General features: G+C 55.6%; 1 protein-coding gene across 13 annotated transcripts in view; it reads right to left on the bottom strand.

Annotated features, from left to right (window-relative positions):
• Positions 1 to 17,167, bottom strand: part of SLC12A3 (solute carrier family 12 member 3) — a 40,480-nt gene extending 23,313 nt beyond the window's left edge. For 3 of the 13 annotated variants that reach the window (XM_069552804.1, XM_069552806.1, XM_069552807.1), the window contains exons 1-14: positions 16,062 to 17,167; positions 15,472 to 15,618; positions 13,996 to 14,071; positions 13,226 to 13,321; positions 12,785 to 12,924; positions 12,283 to 12,393; positions 11,148 to 11,259; positions 10,077 to 10,207; positions 4,976 to 5,060; positions 3,890 to 4,161; positions 3,538 to 3,645; positions 2,948 to 3,071; positions 1,282 to 1,383; positions 239 to 394 (exon numbers count right to left, since the gene is read on the bottom strand). In XM_069552804.1, coding sequence (XP_069408905.1) covers positions 239 to 394; positions 1,282 to 1,383; positions 2,948 to 3,071; positions 3,538 to 3,645; positions 3,890 to 4,161; positions 4,976 to 5,060; positions 10,077 to 10,207; positions 11,148 to 11,259; positions 12,283 to 12,393; positions 12,785 to 12,924; positions 13,226 to 13,321; positions 13,996 to 14,071; positions 15,472 to 15,618; positions 16,062 to 16,343 — 1,942 coding nt within the window. In that variant the 5' untranslated portion in view covers positions 16,344 to 17,167. Of the gene's footprint in view, positions 1 to 238; positions 395 to 1,281; positions 1,384 to 2,947; positions 3,072 to 3,537; positions 3,646 to 3,889; positions 4,162 to 4,975; positions 5,061 to 10,076; positions 10,208 to 11,147; positions 11,260 to 12,282; positions 12,394 to 12,784; positions 12,925 to 13,191; positions 13,322 to 13,995; positions 14,072 to 15,471; positions 15,619 to 16,061 lie in introns of all 13 variants that reach the window. The other 10 variants (XM_069552811.1, XM_069552813.1, XM_069552814.1 and 7 more) reach the window with 5 other exon arrangements.
• Between the last annotated feature and the right edge of the window lie 5,941 nt (positions 17,168 to 23,108).

Here is a 23,108-nt window from a genome sequence, read left to right as displayed (position 1 = left end):
CTGAGCAGGCAATTCCAAGCCCTGGGTGTCTGGCAGGGGGTGGTGTGGGCTCTGAGTGGGCACCCTCCCTGGGGGCTCCTCACCCCGTGGGGAGGGATGAGGCTGGAGGACCAGAGGGAGCCCTTGGGAGCACAGACTCTGAGACAGACCCTCTGGCTGAGCTGACGGGCAGGCTGGCTCGGCAGCCTCAGGGCGAGAAGGGGACTCCTGATCCCCAGGGGCTGCCTGAGACACGCACCTGGCTTCTTGTAGATCACGTAGAGCAGGAGGAAGAGGACCACGCCGATGGCGATGAGGGCCGCCCACCAGGTGAGAAGGAACATGATGACCACAGAGATGATTGCCCCAAACAGTGCTGCCCACTTGCTGTAGTATCGGAACGAGGGTCTCCACCCTGGTGGGGGGCACAGGGCACAGGGGTACCCTCAACACTCTGGAGTCTCCCTCTGAGCCAGCACAGCTGGGCAGGGTCAGGGTGGCAATGCCCATAGTGCCCAGAGCAGGGGTCCCAGCCTTTGCCCACCCATCTTGCTTCCTGGGATTGGGCTTGGAAACACTGATAGGGCCACATGCCTGCCTTGGTTGGCATCCTCCCATGTGAACAGGCTGTACCAAAGGACAGACATCCAGCTCTGGCCAAATACGGCCACAGGACATCCAGCGTCAGCAGCAGTGCTGGCTTCCGGGGCTAGCACAGAGCCGAGGGGGTGAATGCAGGGGAAGGAGTTGACTCTGCATGGCCCACATCTGCAGCTGTGCCAGGGCCACCCCACGGCACAGCTCCAAGGCACCGTGGTCCACGGTCTAGGGAAAAGTGGCTCAGGGACCAGCTTATCAGCAGTTTCAGGCCAATTGGAAAAAGTCTTCCTGGAAGACTCTTTGCTGCCATCTGCCAGAGAGTATTCATAATAAACATATAAATCTATGATGTCATGAGTGGCGCCCCCTGGAGTTGGGCAAGTGCAACCTGTAGCCACTCTGTGACAGGTGATTTTCTTCTCTCTCTTGGGAACCAGGTTCCTGACTCCCTTAAATCTGGGGGAGGAAGGCACGAGAAAAGTCTCTGCACACTGTAAACAGTGTATGAATCCATGCAGAGTGTACATTGTAAGTGCCTGATAAAGGACAGCTGTTATTATGATTATTGGAAAGTTACCTTTAATTGACTTCAGTTTGACAGGTGACCTTGGTCTTCCCACCTGCATCCATGTCTTCCATGCCCCCTCTTCATACCCCAGCCCCAAGTGTCACTTTCCATGGAGAGATGAGGGCCTTGCTTACCAGGGGAGTTGGTGATGGAGGCGTGGAAGCAGCTGAAGTTGATGAGGGCGTAGGAGCACAGGAAGAAGTTGGAGATGATGGGGGCGATGGTGTTGAGCTCAGCTTCAGGGACCCAAGGGAGAGAGGAGACAGTCTGTTGGGCACCTCCATCACAGAGTCCCCAGAACCCTCCCTCTCAGGGTAAGGGAATGCCAGACGGGCTGCCGAGGCTCAGTGAGTCTCAGCTTTCTCATCTGTGAAAAGGGCCCATCATTTTGTGAATCTCAAAGCCCATTGTTTCATAAGCTGTAAAGTGTCAGCTCTATGGAGGATGGAGAGGAATGTGAGGGTGGATCCTGGCAAGCTACAGGATGACCCAGGACAGTGACCGTCACTTCTTTTGTGATCACAAATTGTAATAAGAAATACATCTTACAATGTGACCCAAGACCCATGCCATCTGTTATCTGAAACCTTGAGACCGCATCACATTTTCATCCACAGTGGAAGCCTGCTCAAGAACTGACTCCTGCCCTTCCCTGTCTTGCGAGCCCCCTGCGCTGGCACCCCAGCAAACTTCTGCACATGAATCCTTGTCTCGGGGCCTGCTTCTGCACGATCCCAGAGCAAGATGAGCGCCTCTGTGTGCTGAGTCTTCCACACACAAGTCCATTGAATCAGCACAAGAACCTGCCCAAGAACATCTGAGATCACTGTCCTCTGTCTGGGGTCCAGTCAGAACAACCCAGATGAAAGGACATCAAATTGGAGGAGGGGGTGGACTGAGGTTGATCAGGAAACACTGGCAACACCTGGGACTCCGGGCCTGGCCAGGCGCTTCCAGCCCTGGGGTGGCCCTCCTGCCTCTTCCTCTGGTGTAGGACCCAGTCTGGAAAGTTTCCCTTGAGTGGAAGTGGGGCTAGACCACTAGGCTACGTCTCCTGGGTTGGCGGTGCCAGCCCAAGTCGCAGGGATGCAGCTGTGGCAGGAAAGCGCCCCCCAGCCAGGGGAGGTTCACCAGTCACTGACCCTGGCCCCATTCCTGCATCAGGAGGAGGGTCAGGGGTCTTCATGGCCACTGCTCTTGCTCGGTCGGGTCACCTCTCTCCTAGCACTCTCTCCTAGCAGGTTCTGCCTTGTTGGCTAAACTTCAGAAAGTACTGGGGAGTGGGCACACATAAGTGTGTGCCTCTATGAATGCGTGTGTGTGTACATACGTGGTCTCTTCCTGCCCATCAGCGACACACCCTCTACGCATTGTTGCTCCCATTTTGCAGACAAAGAAACCGAGGCTCTGGGAGGTGAAGTAACTTCTCCAAGGTCACTCACCTGGCACATGGCAAAGCCAGGATAGAGGTCAGTCTAGCTAACTGATTAACTGGGATCTTTCTCCAAGGGCATCCCCTGTCTCGGACCCCAAGGGACCCAGTAGCTCAAGGTCTGAGAAATGAGGTTGATGTAGCTTCTGCACCTACAGAGATAGTGACCCAGCTGCTTGTATCAGCTCCCGAGGAGCAATCAGTCGCTTGCCCTGTGCTCCCGGTGTTTCCTGGGGGCTGGTTCAGACCTGGGGGCGGGGAGGGCCCAGATGCTAGCACACAGGAGGGCAGGACCAAGGAAAGCAGGTCGGTCCCTGCCAGGTGGCTGGCTGGAGAGGTGGCGGCCCTGCGTGCCCTCGGCTACTCACCGATGATGATGAAGGCCACGGCGATGGCATAGGCCAGCAGGTAGCCGCGCACCGGTTCATTGTTCTTGCCGTAGCCTTTGCCGAAGAAGCCAATCAGCGGGTACAGCTGGTCCAGGCACAGGCACTGTGGGCACAGGGCGATGCGCTCACCCCCTGGCCAGGACCTGCCCGTCCCCTTCCCTGCAGCCGCCTGGACCCCAGCCCCTGCTTGCTCTCTTGGTGACCTCAGCAGGGCACTTCTTGGCTTCTGTCTGCGTGAAAGTGGGGGATATTCCACCTGGCTTTTGTCTCTGTGAAAACGGGGGATCTCCTGCCCTCCCCACTTCACCATGAAGACTGAAAGGGGGCTGATCACATCGGAGGGAGACTGGGAGGGTGGGCTGCAGACAGGGTGCCAGACTGTGAGGGAGGGTGCGGGATGGGAAAGGTGGGTGCTCGTCAAAGCCCAGCACAGCCAAGGGGCTGCTTCCTGCAAGCCTTTGCTTTCCCAGCTCCTTTTCCTCCCATCCAGACACCAGGTCACATGACTCCTCCGGCCTCTGGAGGTCACCTGGCCTCCCAGACCCTCCCGCCCCCTCCTGTGGCCTCACCTGGAAGACTTTGGCGGCAGAGACGAGACAGGCCAGGGCAGAGGAGAGGGTGGCCCCAAAGATGCCGGCTGTGATCAGGGGTGCGAAGCCCGACACCATGCTCATAGTCTGCAGGGACATGAGGTTCAGACCCCTGAGGTGAGGAGTGGGCCCAGAGCCCCCACCTGGGTCACCCCAGTCCCCATGGCAAGCAGGGGCTCTGTCTGGAAGCTTCCACCTGAGCCTGCAACCCTCACTGGGGCCCCTATCTGAAGCTCTTTCCCTAGCCTAGAGCCATCCCCCAAGCCTTGTCTTTTCCAGCCCGTTCCAGCCTCCACCCGGCCCTCCCGGCGTCTGGCGGGGCCACGCATGCCTGGTAGTAGTTGATGAGGCCATAGCGGCAGCTGTGCTGCTGGGCGCACTCGGTGAAGTTCCAGCCGTAGCCACAGGCCAGCCCCTCGCAGGCGCCTGAGCCAGGGGTCACTGTGTCATTCAGCCCCCCAGAGGCATCTCGAACCACACAGGAGCCTGGGGAGGAAGGAGGGCGTGGGGAGATCTCCCTCCCCTCCTCCGTCCTCCCCTGCCACCTGGAAAATGCTGGTCGCTTCTGCAGAGGGCGAGATGCTGCTGCTGGGCCAGCTCTTCCTGTACTTTGTAATAATGATGATCATTTTAGCTCTATGCAGGAGCACTTTTGACACGCCAGGCCCTGTGTTAAGCATGTTAAACACTCCTGGGAAGCAGGTATTTCTATTATTTTTGTTGTTGCTATTCTATAGAGGCACAAGGAGCCTAAGTGACCCAAGGTCACAGTGTCCTCCTTATGATGGAGGCCTGACCCTTAGGCCCCGAGAGGCTATGACTGGGCCGTGTCCCTTGGCCATCTGTGAGCAGCTCACCTCGCACAGTGGTTACTGAGAGCAAGACCATGTGTGAGGGTCTCAGTGAGAGGCAAGTGTCAACAGCCCGGGCCTGGGTCCAAACCCCACCTCTACCACTCAGGCTGTGTGACCTTGGGCAGGTCACTTGACCTCTCTGAGCCCTTGCTTTCTCCTCCATCAAAAGGCAGAAATGACCAGTGCCTGGATTAAATGTAATAAGGCATGTAAAGGACTAAGCACGTGATAATAAGTCAGTTGCTAGAATCATCTTCCCCGTCCTCAGCATCACTCTTTTTATTATTCTTAGAGTTGGAGCTTGATTTTTCCTACAGGATTTTACACGCTTGAATCTGTAACCTGAGGTTTGAAGGGATCAGAGGAGCCTCGTCTGACCCCACATCTCCACCACAAACTACCTCCCACTATAGAGATGTTCTGGTTGCCACCACGGTGCCCAACACAAAATAAAATCCACGGCTCCACTTCCTGGTGTTGCCATGTCTTCCTGGCCCAGCCCTCCCTGTTAGAGAACCGACTGCACCCTGTGGCCCCTCCAGCGCTCTGGGCTGGCGGCTTACCGATGGTGGCCGAGATGGCCAGGTAGGAGACGGTGGTCCAGAAAATGGCCATGAGTGTTCCCTTGGGGATGGCTACTGCAGGGTCCTGGAGGAGAGAGGGAGGCAGAGGGGGGTCAGGCAGCCCCTCCCAGGCCCTGGCCTTGTCAGGCTGAGTGTGGGGCCACCACCCCTGACCTTGGCCCCTCAGAGCCCCTTCCCAAGGGGCACCTAGAGATTGAGCATCCACAGAGGAGGACGGGACAGAATGAAGGTGGCGGCTGAGACCACACCCAGGGCCCTGCGAGCTGGAGGCAGGGAGAGGAACTCCTAGCAATTCCTCTGGTCCCTGAGGACACCTGGCCAGTGCTTGCCCTGGGGGCGGCGAGGGGGAGGGCTCCTGGATCAGCCTTTGTGCGGGCATGAGTGCTCAGCTCTGTTTGACTCTGTGCGACCCCATGGAATTCTCCAGCCAAGAGTATTGGAGTGGGTTGCCATTTCCTTCTCCAGGGGATCTTTCTGAGCCAGGGATTGAGCTCATGGCTCCCTCATCTCCTCATTGGCAGGCAGATTTCTTATCACTTAGACACCTGGGAAGCCCCTTGAGTCATCCTGCCTGTGGTCAGATTCAGGTGATCACCGGGTAGCCTGCCTGTCCTCCCACACCTCAGCCCCTCCAGCCTCACAGGGATGCTGGTGAAACAAATCCATCCTTGTTAAGCTCCTAGACCAGGGCTCAGCTCATCAGTTGGGTTCGCTGCGTGTAATCCCCATTACGCATCAAGTGATCTGTTTGATTACATAGCCAGGAATATGTAGACCAGTCCCCAACTTCCTCTTCCTCTCAGACAAAGATCTCTGCTGGCGCTTTCCTGGCAGTGACAGCAGACCTTCACACCCACCTCACATTCACTCTTCCAGGCACTTCTCCAAGCATAGCTTCCTGAGAGGTGGCTGGTGGGGAAACTGAAGCCAGGCAGCCAGGAGGAGGGCCCAATTTGCAGAGCCTTAAGCAGCTCGGCCCTGACATGCCAAGGTCCATAGCCTCAGGCCCACCCCTTGGGGGCACTGGTCCTGGGTGGAAGGATAGAGGCTGGGGGTTTTACAACAAGTTTCTAGTCTAGGTATGGACCCCAGCCTGGAGGGCAAGGCCACGTCAGCCATGGGAAGTCAATTGGTAAACCTGCCCGCCTTCCCTGGGCCATTCTGCTCGCCACTCAGCTGGCAGATGCAGAAAGCATCAGAGGTGACACAACCTGGATAACTTGGAGGGACCGTGACACTGTTCAAGTTCACGGACAAGTCAGACAAAGCTGGCCATGGTCCAGCTGTCTGCCTCAGACACCGGGGGCCTGAGGTGGGACCCGTGGACGCTCTGTGATGACGAGGCCCTGAGGCTTGGCCCAAGGGAGGAGGTGCAGGTGGGATCCTGCCCACACAGGGCAGATGGTGTGCCCACCACAGGGAGGACCTCAGTGCACTGGGGAGCAAGGCTGGGGAGATGCGCCCAGAACCCCGGAAGGCCTCATGGTGGAGGGGACGACTAAGGTGACTCTGAAGGTGCTGGGTGAGGAGGAAGGGGGTGGCAGGCCAGAGAAAAGTGGGAGCAGAGGTGCTGAGCTGAGGGAGGCTGGAGTCTCTGGAGCATCCTAGCTCTGAGGTCTCTGCTCTGCAGCCGTGGTCCAGCCAGCCCTGCCCTGAGAACCAGGAGGGCTCGCTAGGTCAAGCATACAGGGTCCCTGGGCCCAAGGCCAACACACCAGGTCAACGTCCATCTCACCTACGATGGGATGAATACTGTCTCCAAAAATTCACATTTATCTAGAACCTTAGAATAGGGCCTTATGTGGAAATAGCATATTTGCAAATGCAGCTAGTTAAGATGAGGTCATACAGGCTGAGGTGGGTCCTCCGTCCAATGACCTGGTCCTTGTAAGAGGAGGCGAGACCACAGAGACAAGCAGGGGAAAGAAGGCCATGTGAGGACAGAGGCTGAGACTGGAGGGAGGCAGCTACATGCTGAGGAGCCCCGGGATTGTTGGAAGCCTCTAGAAGCTGGGAAAGATTAAAGGCAGGAGGAGAAGTGGCCAACAGAGGACGAGATGTTTGGATGGCATCCCCAACTCAACGGACATGAGTTTGAGCAAAGTCCAGGAGATGGTGGAGAACAGGGAAGCCTGGTGTGCTGCCGTCCATGGGGTCGCAAAGAGTCGGGCATGACTGAACGACTGAGCAAGAACAAAAGAAGTTGGAAGAGGCAGGGAAGGACTCTTCCCTAGAGCCTTCAGAGGGGCACAGACTCTACAGACACCTTTGTTTGGACTTCTGGCTCCTAGAACTGTGTGAGAATAAATTTCCGCTGTCATCAGTAGTCACTAAGTGGGTGGTAACACATTATAGCACCCACGGGAAGTGAATACACGAGGTCTCCATCCCGCCCTTACATCGGTCTGAAATCTCAGAGCCCAGCTCGCAGATCAGGGATATCTGGGTCCACATCCTGCCTAGCTCTTTCTGGCTGTGTGCCTTGAGACCAGTCCCTTACCCTCTCTGGGCCTCAGCAGCCCTCCCTCCTCACCTATGAAATGAGAGAGTAGGCTGGCACATAGCAAGTGCACAAGCAAGCTCACCAATGTGAGCAGTTAGGTGTGAGCTGTGTGGTCACACAGCCTGGCACAGATCCCACGGCAGTCACTAGGAAGTCCCGCGTCTCGGTCCCCATCTCCCCATCAGAAAATTGACTTCATAATAATGCTTTCCTTGGCCTTAGCACAGGGTGGTTGTGAAAAGGAGACCTCCCTGATATTGTGGTCATGAGACTGCTCTGTGAATACTAAAGGGTTGGGGGACGTACGGGGTGAATGGAGACAATGCCAACTTTGTCATCACCCCTTTAGGGCTCGGCTTACATGTCACCTTCTCAGGGGCTCTGGCCACCTTAGTCCCACCGCCGCCCCAGGGATTCCGTCCCTGCTTCTCTGCTTGATTTCTCTCCCCATCACTCAGCCACCATCAGGCAAACTACACGTTTTACTTATGTATATGCTGATTGTCTCTCCCACGAGGCATGTGAGCTCCATGAGGGTAGGAATCTGTGTTTTGTGTACTGCTGCTTACTTACTGTCAACAAGACACTGCCATCAAAGCAGGTGCTCAAAAGTACTGGTTGAATGATGAAGTTGTAAGCAAGGTGAGCCTTCGGTATTCTAGAAACTTGGTATTCCAGCTCCTCTGCCCCTGTGTGCAGGGCCCTGGGCAAGCCCCTGACCCCCTCAGAACTGGGTCTGCTCCTCTGTAACGTGGGGACATGATGCTAGAAGACTATGGTGGCACCAGGATATTATTTGTAAAGAAGGAGGCACCCAGACGTCCCTGGTGGTCTAGTGGCTAAGACTCTGAGCTCCTAATGCAGGGGGCCTGGAATTGATCCCTGGTCAGGGATCTAGATCCCACATGCCTCAACTATGGCCTGGAACAGCCAAATAAATAAATTAATTAAAAAAAAAAAAAGGAGGCATTGTGTTGGCCACAAAATGACACTGACCTGGACAACTGGCCCTTGGCACTTCCTCTGGGCTGCGCGCCTTGCTAGCAGTTTATGTAAATTAGCACGCTGAACCCTTCCTGCCCTGTGAAGACATGGCTGCGTGAGTCCCATTTTACAGCTGGGGAAGCTGAGGCCCAGAGAGGTTTTAAGAGACTTGCATAAAGTCCACACGAATAGGACTACTCTTTGCTGAGGACGTGCTGTCCCAAGGAATGGGCAAGGGACCAGAGCTAGGAGGAAAGGGCCCCTTTAGGGCTCAAAGGCATTTAAGACAGAAGAAGGTACCCCTACCACCCCCAGCTCTGAAACAGCTGCTGGGCCCTGATGACTGCACACTGGGCTGGTCAGTAATCTAAGAAGCTTGATGAAGCATCTAGATAAATCCCCAGGCTACGATTTTCTACAACAGGGCTGGGAGGGGGCACCAGGCCACTGAGCACATGCCTGAGCTCTGCCAGGACCTCAGGACAGGCAGACCAAGCCCCTGCTGGCCGCTGCCCAGAGAAGGGAGGGAAACAGCAAACCCAGCCTCCCTCTGAATTCCAGAGCCAGGCTGCGTTCGAGAATGCCAACGCACGATTCCTAATTCACTCAAGAACGTGATCAGGGAGCACTTTCAAGCAGAGCTGGCGGTGGAGGGTGAGGGTTCCCGGCACAGAGCCAGGCTCCTCTCTGTCCTCCTCCACGTGAGTACCAGCTCCTTGGGTAACCCCTGCTGGAGAGTCCTCCTCCGGCACCAGCTTCGCCTCCACCCAGAAATGTTGCTGGAGCTCCTGCCACCTCAGCCTGCACGTCTGCCCTACCTTATTACACACTCAACTTCTGCTCTTACACTTCCCGTTTGCCATATCCCACCACTATCCACTTGACAAACCGGCACCAGGCACCTAGTGCTAGTCAGACTCAAAGATGGGAATGGGGACACAGAGTGAGCCCCAGCTCTCCAGATGCAGGGGGACAGAGACGCAAGTGGCCTGACACCCCTACCCTAGGGGAACTGTGACGCTGACAACAGGGCAGGGAGAGATGTCAGGATGGAGGTGTTAATCTGCAGGAGGGACAGATCTTTGCAAGGTGAAGAAACGAAGAGGGGGAGCCCCAGGTGGAGAGCACAGCAGAGGCAGCGGTGGGAAGGAGGGACAGGGGAATGGGGGCAAAGTGGTAGATCCTGAGGGCTGGGCAGGGGTCACGGAAACAGCAAAAGTTCCTGTGGGGCTGGGACCTCCCAGGCCAAGACAAGGAGCCTGCCCGATCAGGAGGGTGGAGGGCCCGGGGAGGCTGTGCCTGAACCCGTCTGAGTGTTGCAAGTCAAGCTAGCTCAGTCTTCCCCTTAGGCTGGGAGTGTCAGGGTCAATGGAGGAGACCAGCCCATTTTGGGGGTGGCATTCAAGGCCTTGAGCGCAGAGGTGCCAGTAAACACCCTTGGAACTGAATGGGCTGAACAGGATGGATTTGGGCTGCTCTGGATTGAGTTGAGCTGAAGTTTACAAGCTCTGGCTCTGGGAGCTCAGTGCCCAGCCCAGTAGGACATCCTGGGAAGAAGGAGCAGGAAGTGGGAGGGATGGACGTCCTGCTCACCTTGAGGTCCCCAGAGATGTTGGCTCCTGCCAGGATACCTGTGGCCGACGGGAAGAAGATGGAAAACATCCCAAAGAAGCTGCCGTCCACGCCTCTCCATTCAGGCACCAAGTTTTGGACAAAAATGTCCGCTGGAAAAATGAGGCCTGAGTCAGGGCCTCCTGGAAGGTCTGGCACCCTTTGCTGGGCCCAGGCAAGCAGGCAGGGGGTTCCCATGGCAGCTCGCGCCTCCCCGTGTAACCGAGCAGGATCCTACGAGGCCTTCCCGGAATAGACCCCTGCCCACGTCCTCTGCCTGCCTTTTGTCTGGTAGGGAAAAAACCTTAGTCAAAGAAGAAATTTAATCAGAGAAGTGAGAAGATGCAGAGAGAATGGAAAACAGTCAAGCAAGACATAATAATAATAATTTAGCCATTAAACAAAGTATCTCCTCTTTTGCCGCAAGGGCTGTAGATAATATTCTGAGCCAAATCCTTTCAACTGTTCTGCAGCCACTGACACCCTCAGCAGGTGGGAGAAGTTAACTGCGTGTTGCCCAGAAGTACGCAGACCCCAGACCAGCTGGAGCCAGAAGGTTGATGATGCTGACTCCCAACCCACCTCACCACCAGCCAGTCAGGAGAAGGTCCTCGAGCTGGTTACGCACCCACAGCCCCCTCCCTCTCTCTGTCTTTATAAACCTTTCCCTGAAAGCCTTCAGGGAGTTTGGGCCTTTTAAGCATTGCTGCTGCTGCTAAGTCGCTTCAGTCGTGTCCGACTCTGTGCGACCTCATAGATGGCAGCCCACCAGGCTCCCCCATCCCTGGGATTCTCCAGGCAAGAACACTGGAGTGGGTTGCCATTTCCTTCTCCAACTTTTAAGCATTAGCTGCCCTGAACTCTTTGCTTGGTGCCCTGCAATGAACATTGCACTTTCCATCACCGCAACCTGGCATCAGTAGATGCGGTTTACTGCACACAGGCAAGTGGACACAAATTTGGCTAGGTAACGGAGCCCTCAGAATGGGCCAGGTTGGTGGGCAGACTGTCTCTGTCTCCGGAGCCATAGGCGGGGCCCCAACCCACACGTACCTCGGTAGCTGAAGAAGCCTTTGGAGGCCTTCTCCTCAGATGGGGGGATCAGCGTCCCCACCAGATAGTTGGCAAACGAGACCATGATGACGAGGAAGAAGAGCACCTGGGCCTGGGGGAGAGGAGCCTGGAGGTCAGACAGTCTGGCCCTGCCTGCTCAGGGAGCCCCAGCGGTGAAGAGCTTGCCCAGGTCCCTCACTCTCTCATTCATTCATTCATTCAACACCTATTATGCTGCAGCCAAGCTCCTGTCTTGCAGACAAATAAGGAAGATGAATCTAGCGAGTGAATGGGGGTGTCACGGGGGCTGGGTTGGGGCTCCTCTAGGAGGGTGGCCTGGGAAGATGTCTTCAGGTCCCTAGAGGAGGAGAAGGGAGCAGCAGCATGACAGGAGCAGTAGCTTGCTGCATTCAGGTGACTGGGAGGAGACGTGGAGTAGGAGGTCAGAGGGTGAAGGTGAGGAGGGGACACAGGGCCATGACCGCCAAGCCTGCCGCTGAGGCCCGACTTCTCTCCCCTCGTTTCATGCTGAACCTCTGATCTGGGGCTGGGCACAGGTTCAGATGATGCTCACATTTCCCTAGGCCCCCTTGCAGTAAGGTGTGGCGATGGACCGCATTCCGGCCAGTGGGACATGAGCAGAAGGAACGTGTATAACTTCCAGGTTGGCCGGAAAAGTAAAGGGGGCAGGGATTTTCTCCTTTTCACCCCCTTTCCCCTTCCTGGGGCTTCCCTGGTGGCGCAGTGGGAAAAATCTGCCTGCCAATGCAGGAGACACAAGATTCCATCCCTGGGTTGGGAAGATCCCCTGGAGGAGGAAGCGGCTGCTGGCTGGGCTGTGGCCAGGGAAGTGGGGGCCGTCACGGGCCAGGCAGATGAAGGCCGCACCCCAGGGGTGGAGAGGCCACAGGGTGGAAGGAGCCTGGATATCCCCCCCGCCCGCACCCTGGGGCCACACACACGAGAGAGAAGCAAACGACTCTGGCTTGAGGCTCCCTTCCTTGGGGTCTCTGTCACAGCGGCAGAGCTCAGGACCCAGCTGATACACACCAGAGGCGGAACCAGGAGCAGGTCCCAGGACTCCGGCTTCTGCACTTGACCTTGCCCAGGCCCCTCTCCAACCTCCTGCCCTCACCTTGGACTCCCACTCCATGCCAGCAAGGGAGATGGCCAGCAGAACCGTGACGGTGGCCACGCCGATGATGCGGATGTCATTGGTGGGGTCCACAATGGGTGAGCCATACTCCTGGGGAGGGGACAGGCCAGGCTGCGTGCTGTCCCCGCACACCCCACCCCTCCAGGCTCCTCCACCTTGATTTCCCTCATTTATGGGTGTCTGCTCGCAGGAACACACACACTCCACCCCCTTCCCTGCCAACAGGTCCTCCGTAGCAACTACTGCATGGGCCTGGACAATTTGGCCCTAAAGGCAACACGCACCCTAGAAGGTGGTTTCTAGGAATAGTCTTTATTTGCTGAGATCATCATAGTCACCTGCAGTGGTCAGACTGTGGCTTTGGTCCCTGATGGGAAAGCTGGACAGAGAGAGGGGCAGGAAGGCCTGGGACAGATGGGGTGGGGGAGGATGCGGCAGGCCATCTGGGCTCCCTCTGCCCAGGCTCCCACCCCTGCCTCACCTGCAGCAGGTCCCGCACAGTCTCTGCGAAGCCCACGGTGTGCATGGCCACGCCCACGGCATTGGCGAAAGCAAAAATGAGGCCAATGGAGCCGCCTAGCTCTGGGCCAAGACTCCGGGAGATGAGGAAGTAGGTGCCACCTGCAGGGGACAGAGCCAGGAGCCATGGCACGAGAGGAATCGTCTGGCTGGGATGGACTTGGGGTGGGCAGAGCTGAGGCTCAGAGGAGGTGAGCGTGGGACCCAGTGGTCCATGGGGGAGGAGAGACCCAAGGCCACCCCGCGGGTGTGGAGAGACTGCCCAAAGCCTGCATCTGCAACCAGAAGAAGCATCCTCTATTTGGGCCCGGGTGGAGGGTAGGGAGTGGTTCCGAGATCTGCCCCCAGGATGAAGACTCAGGGTCCTACCAGAGGAAGGTCTGGAGGCTGGGGTGGGGCCCACCTGACTTGACCTTGCCGTTGGTAGAGATGGCGGAGATGGAGAGGCCCGTGATGGAGGTCACGGTGACTGAGAGCAGGATGATGATCCAGGTCAGGACTGTGGGGGTGGGGGAGTCATTGCCCCCAAACTCAATCAGAACATTTCCAGAATGAGAAACCTGAGCCAGCCAACCGATTCACCATGGGACTTGAGTTACTTTCCTTCTCTGAGTCTCAGTGTTCTCATCTGAGAAATGGGTCTCTGTCTACCTCATGGTATATTCTGAACAGCCAGGGAGCTGATAAGGCAACATGTAAATGATCTTTACATATGGATAGGGAGGTATTTTTTTCTTTAATAATAAGAAATACAGTAATAGTTACCTCTTGCTGAGCATCTCTGGTGCCAAACCCTCTGCAGTTTTATGCACATCAGAAGAACAGTTATTGCCACATTTTGGTAATGAGGAAACTAAGGCTCAGAGAGGTTAAATGCTTGTCCAAGGTCACACAGCATGCTATGGAACCAGCAGCTGCTCTGTCCTCAGTGAGAGATCCTAACCCAGAAGCTCTGTGGGATAAATTTGGCTCCAAGAGGTTGACTTCCTGAGGGCAAACTGAGCCAGGGAGAGCCCCCAGGCCTGCCGGCCCACATGCAGTGCTCCTCGACCGCACTGTCCTCAACCACACTGCCCTGACCTCAGCCACTGCAGGGGCCAGTGGGCTCCATAACCCGAGTTCAAGACTGGGAGGACCAGGCCCCTTCCCCCGCACCCCAGAGGCAGCACTCACCAATGCCCGCTTGGGCGGTAATCCAGGGGAGCCGCAGGTAGAGAATCACACCCCAGATATTGAGCATGCAGCGGATCTGGGAGGAGAGGGGGGTCAGAGGCCACCTGGGGGCCAGGTACCCCAAGATCAAACACATACATCCCTGTCCCCAGTCATGGCCTGGCATCAAGCACCTAGGGGACACCTGGGCTCTTTCTTTGCTTCACCCATGTGAGCGAGTGCCCTCTTCAGTGCCTCTCTGGTTCTATGGGGCAGGGAGGGGAGGGGTACCCAGAGACCCACCTGTCCCTCCCACCACTCTCCTGCCCTCCTTCCATCGAGGCCTGAGGATGGGCAGCAAGTCTATCACCCCTCACCCCGCTCCAAGCCCAGGGTCCTGTGTCTGCCGGCCCCAGTCATGGCCCAGTAGCCAGCTGTTGGCCCACAACCTGGCATTTACGGAGAACTTGGCAAATGCCAGCTGAGCTGATGCCCCATATACAAGCAGAAGTCAGGGCTCAGGTTGTCGTGACGTCAGCTTCCAAATTTAAAGCCAAGCTGGAGACCACAGCTGAGGCTGGAATTCCCACATGGGAGGGATGCGGTGGTCTTTGGAGTGGGACAGGTGGCAATTACAAGTCCTGGAGATTTCTTTTTTCTTTTAGTCTTTAAAAATTTTAAATTTAATTTAAAAAATTGAGGTATAGTTGATTTACAATATTATATTAGTTTCAGGTGTACAACAGAGTGATCCAAAATTTTAGGCCAGATGGCGAAGACCTGCATGTGTGCTGAGGCACTGAATGGGGCCCACACAAGGCTCTGGGCACCAAGGGAGGGAGGGAGGCCAGACGCTGATCTAGAGGGAGGGGTGACAATTCAGATGGAGAAAGAGGCCCAGCCCGCAGGGAGTTGAAAGAGTTAAGGTCAGAACCCAGGCCTCCTGCCTCCCAGAGTGAGGCTAAAGCTTTCTCCTAGACCTCATGTGACCCCCTCTGTAAAGTCCCATAAAGTCTTTCAAAGCCAAGTTCATTAGGTTGTTTGCCATCTCGGTGGGACCTAACAGGGCAAACCAGCTCCTTCTCATGGTGGAGAATGAGAGCACAGTTGTGGAGCTGTGTGTTAGGTGCTGCCCTCTCGTGGCTCTTAGGGGGAAATGCAGTTTCTCCCAATAACTGCAAGGCAGGCATTGATTCATGCACTTTGTGTCTATTAACTTGCTTAATGCTGATCATTTCATAGATGAAGAAAGTGAGGCATGGACAGGCCACATGATGAGCGGAGCAGTCAAACAGAGATCCACGCCAGGGCCAGGCCTCAGTCTGGGGGGTAAATGGAGGTCAGGAAGCAAAAAGGGAGAGAAAATCTGAGATCGCTTTGCAGATGGGGAAACTGGGTCGTGGGTCTGCTTTGACCACTGCCTAATGAGAGTCAGAGCTGAGCTTGAATGGAGCTCTGTCTCCTCAACCCCCACTCCTGGAAGACCCATCCACTCACCATCACCCCTTTGACCCAGCCAAAGCGCACGGGCTCCTCGGGGTTCTTCTCGCCATTGGTACCTGCCTCATCCTCCACCAGCCCATCAGTCATCTCATGGCTGGGCCGGCTGTCAAAGGCGAGGGCATGCAGGTGGCTGCCTTCCTGCTGGGAGCCCAGAGACCATGGGTCAGGCAGGCCGGGGTCAGGACAATCCAGCTCCCCTAGCTCCTCCACCATTCAGCCTCCAAGGCAGCAAACCTAGTAAGCCCCCTCTCTGCTGCAGACCTTCCCTACCCTTCTTTCCTCATCTCCTTTAAGTGTGAAACCTCTCTAAACTACTGGGAACTCATTACTTCTCTTGGAAGTCAAGATTGCTTGACTGGGTTGCCAAAGCCTGGGCAATAAACATTACAACAGGTGCCCAGAGGCTTACAGCTCCCATGCCCACATTTCACATGGGCCTCTCAGCCCATGAGGAAGACTGTTGTCTTCCATGGAGACCCCTCTGTGTCCCCACGACACAGATGACAGAGCTGAGGCTTAGAGAGGTTAGGTAACTGGCCGCGGTCACACAGCAGGAAGGCCTGCTCCTCTGGGACGGTGTTTACCTTAAGGAAGGAGTGCAGGTCGGCCAGCGTGGGCCGGGCCTTTCGGGGTTCGCCGGGCAGGGCGCTGTTGGCATAGTGCTCGTAGGCGGGCACCACATCGATAGTGTTGTAGCCAAAGGTGCGATTGTAGAAGGTATTGCCGTGGGTCAGGTGGCTGGGGTGGCTGCTGTCATAGGCGGCTGGTGGGGGGAGTTCTTCGCCCCCCAGCAACGTGCTGATGGTGAAACGCCCACTGCAAAGAGCAGGGTCCCTGGGCGTCTCGGACACTGGCAGCTCTGCCATTGTGGGCTCTGGGCATCAGGGGAGGGGGCCAGGGTTGGCGGGGACATGCAGGGTGGCTTTATAGGCTGGGCCCACAGCAGGGAGGAGACGGGGAGGTTGGCCCAAACCGCCCACAGCTGGTTAGCAAGGTCCCTGGACAGGGTGGGAGGCAGAGCACGTGTCCATTGCTGTCCTGCCCACCATCTGATCGCAGAGATAGCAACTGGCCTTGGACTGGGAGCTGGGGCTGGCCCAGCCCCCTGGGTCCTAGGGAGGCTCTTCTGAGTCTGGGGGCAGCAGACATCTGCAGCTGAATCCCAGGAAGGAGTGGACCCACAGGGACACTATGGGACCCCGTTAGGGACCCCAGAGACAGCCTGATGACCCTCTCAGAAACTTTTTGTGTCAATTTTATTTAGTTAGCATTTTGAATAGCTGAGGGGTATGACATTTAAAACAACGTGTGTGTGCTCACTCAGTCGTGTCCGACTCTTTGCGACCCCTTGGGCTCTAGCCCTCTAGGCTCCTCTCTTTATGGGATTTTCCAGGCAAGAATACTAGAATGGGTTGCCATTTCCTACTTGAGGGGATCTTCCCAACCCAGGGATCAAACCTCCATCTCTTGAATCTGCATTGGCAGGCAGAGTCTTTACTGCTGTGCCACCTGGGAAGCCCCATTTAAAGCAATACACACACACATATATAAAAGGTTAGTCTCTCTTACTCAGACCCAAGTCTAGTCTCATTCGTCCTCCCAGAGGTATCTCAGAATGTTTACGCCCTTAGGTGCCAGCAGCTCCAAGCAGAGTTCAGCAGGTATCAGGTGTGATCAGCAGGTACCAGGTGTGATCAGCAGGTACCAGGTGTGATCTGCAGTCACCTGGGGACCAATGAGCCCCTGGGGCTTGTGGCTGCAAGACTAGTGGACACTGACCCCTGCACACCACTTATAGGGCCACTGGGGTGTGGAGCCCAAGGAGCCAGCCCTCACCCCCTACTCTGGGCCAGCCCAAGAGCAACCAGCTCCCACGGCAGGCAGCGGGCCAGGCGCCATCCTAGTATTGAGCCAGATTAGCCTCCAGTTTTGCCAGCATCCCTGAGGTCAGCCTTTGAATGCACAGTGGCCATGAGGGCGTCAGTCTGGTCACCAGAGACACCAAAGCCAAGGCGGGGTGGGGAGCTGAACTTTGAGTCATAGGGGATGACACAGAAGTAGCTCAGGGTTTGAAGAGATGAGTTAGTATGGTGGATGCCTGAAGCTCTGCCTGAAAAGGACATCCCCCAGCTGCTGGGAGGAGTCTCGGCGTCTGCCCCGATGGGAATGGCCTTGCCTATGGCCGATCTCCCCTGTGGAGCTCTCATCCAATGATGGGTGTGGGATGCAGAGGCCTGGTGCCCTGCCCCCGGCTGCAAAGGCCCACCCCAGCCCCAGAGGTGCCTGGGCTCAGCTGAGGCTTTGTCTCCACAGCAGCCCGTGCCTCTCTGTTTCTGTCCTGCCACCTCTCTCCTCCCTACGCCAGCTGCCAGCGGGGTGAAGGCTCCGTGGTGAGGACTCCAGGGCCAGGACTCTGGGTCAGTTTTCCACCTTCCCTGCAGCCCCCACCCCACCTGCCAATTCCTCCTTCCCTCCCATGGGGCCTCAGGGCAGAGCTTACAGATCTTATCAGCCTCTCCATCAAGAGAGGCTGATTAAACTGCCACTTGACTGGTGAAAATCACAGCTGCCCAACACCCCCTCACACTGTGTCCCCGAGCAGCTGTGGAAAATTCCTGATTAAGATCTTAGGAGAGGAAGTGGCTGGATTCCAGCAGCACCGGGCCACCCCTTTGCTGGGTGACCTTGAGAAAGCCACTTCCTCTCCCCTTCGCCATTCCCAGGCCTGAGTCAGCTGCGAGGTTCCTCCTAGCACTGGAAGCATTTGCTGTTTCAAGAAGCCTCCCCATAGTCCTCCCCCATCCCTACACCTCTCTAGGGTGGGGTGGGATTTAAGCAGGAAAGGCTTACCAGTCAGAGAATTGAAGGGACTGTCAGAACTCTGTCCCAAGGCACAGACTCCCCACCCACCAAGAAAGGGGCTTCCTGCCCTTGAGTGGGCGTCAATCACTTTGAGAAATGTTCACAGGGGCACTCTTCTTGATGGGGGCACAGCGTGGTCACACACGACTCCTGCCTTCCAGGGGTCTGAGACCTGGGAGAGGGAGTCGCAGGAACCCTGAGCGAAGCCCTGGGATGTGGCCGCGGGGGCTGTCAGTTGATCTGGTGCTCTGAGCAGGTCACCCGGTCTTGCTGAACCTTTGGCGTTAGAAGCCACACGGAAGCGACACCCATGCTAGTGCGGCTCTTACTCACCCAAGGGCCCCTGGCTGGTGACTTAGGGCCCCTGTCCTCTCCTGCTTCTCGGAGGAGGGAGAATAGGGGCAACAAAGGAACAGAAAAGACTCACTGCTAGAAACTCCCTGGGCACAGGGGGCTGAAATGGTGAGGGCAGGAGGGCCTGTGTCTTCACGGCCTCAGAGGTGCTTAAGTCTTTATTAGAACTGGTGTTCACAGCCTAGCCCGGCAGATGAACCAGCAAGGAGATGGCAGCAACTGGATGGTAGAACAAGGAGGCTGCCCCGGGAGGGAGGGGAGCTGGGAGGGGAGATGTAGGCAGGGATGGAGGGGGTTCTGGGACATGGGACCCAGGAAGGCAATGATCGGTGGAAGGGACCAGGCCGTGGGACTAGAGCTCACGGAACTGGGGGGAGGCGGAGGGGAGAAGGGGTGGTAGATGAGGCGGAAAGGGGTCCAATTATTTCTCCAGTCACACACATTTATTGAGTGCCTACTGCATACCATGCCATGTGCTAAGCAAAGGAGGTACCACAGGGAACAAGACAAAGGCCCTGCCCTCCTGGAGCTCACATTCTACTGGGAGAGAGACAAGCAGTAAACAAGTAGTCATTACAGTACATTCAGTGATAAGTGTTATGAAGAAAACATTTTTTTGTTGCTGTTGTTTTTCTAAAGGAGGGGCATTTAGGCTTCTCTGAGAATGAGAAATTTGAGCTAAGCTCCAACAATAACGGGGAGCCACCCGTAAGTGAGCAGATGTGAGCACAGGGGTTCCAAGCAGAGGAGAGATCCTGTGCAAAGGCCCTGGGGTAGGAGCAGTGTGGTTGGGGCTTCAAGATGGCCAAGGGACGAAGGAGATGGGTTTGAGACATGGAAGCGGGGACACCAGGCCTTAGAACCTGGGGTTAGAAGCTTCATGTTCTATTATGTGATGGGCAGATTTATATTTCTCAAAGGTCACTTTGGCCATTGTGTGGAGACTGGACGTAGGGAAGCAGAGTTAGCCCAGAGGGGCCACCGTGGGTACGTGAAAGTGGTGGCTGGGCAGTAGCTGTGGGTGACAAGGTTGTGGGAAGTACTGGGAGTCGAGATACATGCTCAGGCAAAGCCAACAGAACCAGCACACAGATTCAGGTAGGAACAGGGAGGACTCTGTGGGGAAAGGTGGTGTCATTTCTGAGCAGGGAAACCCGGTAAGGAGGACTCGAATGCCAGGGTAGGAGGCTGGCCTTCGTCCTGGGGAAATCAGAGTTTGTCTGCTTCTGGAAAGCTGGTGGGGGGCATGATGAATGGTGTGTGAGCAGTGCCAGAAGAAAAACAGGGCGAGGGAGAGCCAGGAGGGGTTATGGCAAGAGTCAGGCAAGAACGGACAACTGCCCAGCTCCCAGCCCTGACTGCACACACACTTCACCGTCTCACTGGAGCCTCTGACAGATGCTGACTCTGCGGCCCCCACCAGGGATTCTATGGGCCTGGGGCCCAAAGGGGGTGAGGGGTTGGCATGAGTATTCCCAGAAAGCTCTCCAGGTGGTCCTGAGGGGCAGTCAGACTGAGACCCAGTGGGCTAAAGAGAACGATCTTTCACACACAGCCTGTCCGCTCCTGCCCCACCCCACGTCCACATCCGCCCGGGTCCCACGATGCTCGCCTGGAGAGGATGGGTATGATGCAACCCTGGTGTCGTGAAATAGCCGGGTAAGAGGATGCGCTGCTCGTCGGCCTGATTCACAACACCAGCTGCAGCAACGATACCAGAACTCGGCGCGCTTCCTCCTCTGGCTGGTGCTCCGAGGCTTCAAGGCAGCGATGACGGGCCCGTGCAGACGCCCTCCCTGACCCATGGCTGCCCTGGGCCAGTGCCATGCAGAGGCCTAGGGCTGCCAACGAAGGAGGCTGGGTCCCTGCCCCCCAAGGGGTGCACAGACTTGAGGTGAGGAAACGGGGACAAACAGAAGGCAGAGCAACAGCAGAGGGGTCAGGCACCAGAAAGGTCTGGAAGCCACAGGCTGACTGCAACCTCTCCAGCAACCAGAACCACGAAACCTGGGGTTTCTCTTGGGCCCTGCAAATAACTTAAGTGTGTCTACTGTAATTCTGGTCTTTCTATCCAGACAGTGTAATAGCAGTTGAACACTGAATTATCTTGAAGCTACTGGCAGCTAAAGCAAAAGGGAAACATGTTTGATGATTAAGATAGTTTTGGTATTAAAGGAACAAATTCTGGTTCCTTTTTCTTCATGGTTAGTCTTACTTAAAAAAAAAAAAATCTATGCAACATTCACTCCACAAGTAATGGCAGGTATTAATGATGTATTAGACTCAGTCCAGGTATTTTGGAGGGTACACAGAGATACTGCTCTAAAGTATCATGCAGTTCATCAGCGGAGGTAACAGCCACAAACCGAGGCATAAAGGCATAAACCCCTGGATAAAACACTACAAGGCTTCATAGAAGGGATGCCTTCCTCTGGCTGGGATGATGATGGAGCAGGATGTATGAAATACCACAGTTAGAAAAAAGCAATCATTTAAGGAGGGAGAGTGCCATGTTAGCCCGGAGCTTCCTGGCAGCCCAGGCAAAAAGTAGAACTATAATCAGTAGTCACTATCTGATAAAGAGTGAGATTTCATTTTCTCCCCTCTCTCTTTCCTCATAAAGAAAATAAATCTCCCTCAACTCATCATCCCCCCCCCCCCAACCCAAGCTTGGAAAAGCTGCCCAAAGGAGAATGGCTTGAGCACATTCCTGCTGCATCAACACAAACCGAAGCAGTGATTCTAATAGAAACTTGGTCCTGTAGTCACAGGCATACGACCACTAGGTCTTCAACCCAATGACTCTGCCAGTGTGTCCTCCAAGAGACCAATCCCATTGTTTTTCCTACCCCTAGCCTTTCACTTTTAAACACAACTTTAGGTTTTCTAACTTTCCTATAAACCTTTGTACCTTTCTTAAAAGCAATAGAGGAGACATGTGGTCATTGTGCTCAATCTTGAATTCCACGGGTACATTTCTCCTTGGAATCCTCTTCAGTGGCGTCTTTTGAAGCTTAGGAGTCTCTCAGAGGACCTGATCCTGGAGCTGGGACCAGGGGCCCTGGAATCATGGAACCACTGTACTAGCTCAGCTTGCCCCCCACCCCCTCCCCCAAGCTGGGCCCAGCCATGGACACATGGGGAGGGGGAGAAGGATAGGAGTCAAGGGAGGCCTGGACCACCTGGCTCTGCACCACCTACCTCATGACCTCAGGCCTGTGTGCCTTAGTTTCACCATCTGTCAAATGGGTAACTCTTCTCAGTCAATGAGTGTTTTGCTGATCAAGAGAGGGAACTTGTGAAAGAAGCATTTCAGAAGACATCAACAAAGTTCTGCAAATATATATATGTATTCTGCCCCCCACCCCTCCTCCAGCTCTTCAGCTACCAGAAAAGAAAGGTGGGGGAAAACCAACTCACCCTTGACTATTTAAGGGGATGCTTTTTAGTAAGGGCAGGTGCTAAAATTTATTAACAGACAAAACAGGGCATTAGGAGGAGTTGAGGGGAAGAGGTGCTCAGGATCAGAAGGTGGAAACCCAGAGAGTTGGCTTTGGTGGTTTGCATTCATCAGAACTCACGCTTCAACAGAGCAGACAGAGGATCCTGGATGCCCAGGGAGACTCCTGTCATCTCATTGCGCCTTTACCAGAGACTTGAAATAAGCTACTGACCTCCTTAATATATATCCCAAAGGCTCTTCTGTGGGCGGTCACCCAGGTTTCAGAGGCAAGATGACACTTGCATCGGGGCTGGATGCAAGGGGAGTCTGTTCTCCAGACGGGGCCCCTCAGGCCTGGTGCAGGTGCCCTGGGCGTGGAGCCCCCAGCAGGAGGGCTGCATGTGGAGCAGACCTCGGGTTCTCACTCCCTGGAAGCTTAGCTAGCAGCAGCACTAAGCATGCTGGAGAGGCTCCTAGTGAGCCTGGAAGACTAGTGCCCGCCAGAGGTGGACACGGGAGGCTGGGGGCAGGGGGACACTGGGAAAGAGAAGCCTGGATGAGAGCCCAGGGATTCAACCAGAGCTATCAAGACGGTCTTTCACTTGTGATTTACTGGGAAATGGGACACTGCCAGCCCCTCTGATTCTTTCACCCCCTTGCCACCCACCCCAACAATAATGCACTTCAACTGGTGCCATTTTTAATTGATGAACCACCACCAAGAACCATCCTGGACAACTGGCTTTGACACTGGTGGGTACACAGTGGGCTAGATGACCCAAGGGGCCGTAGGTATGGTACGTGTTTTTCCTAACTAGTTAGAATTTTCATCTCCCTGTTTAGTGCATCTCTGACACTCTGATTTATTGACAGCCTTCCTTGAGGAGTGGGGAGGGGGAGTCCACATTTAGACGGGCCCAGAGGCCTCCTTCACCCCCTGCTTCCAGTCAGAACAAAGGTCTTGACTCTGTTC

This window comes from Ovis canadensis, chromosome 14 (assembly GCF_042477335.2).
Source record: "Ovis canadensis isolate MfBH-ARS-UI-01 breed Bighorn chromosome 14, ARS-UI_OviCan_v2, whole genome shotgun sequence".
Classification (NCBI taxonomy): domain Eukaryota; kingdom Metazoa; phylum Chordata; class Mammalia; order Artiodactyla; family Bovidae; genus Ovis; species Ovis canadensis.
This window is presented reverse-complemented; position numbering and strand designations above follow the sequence as displayed.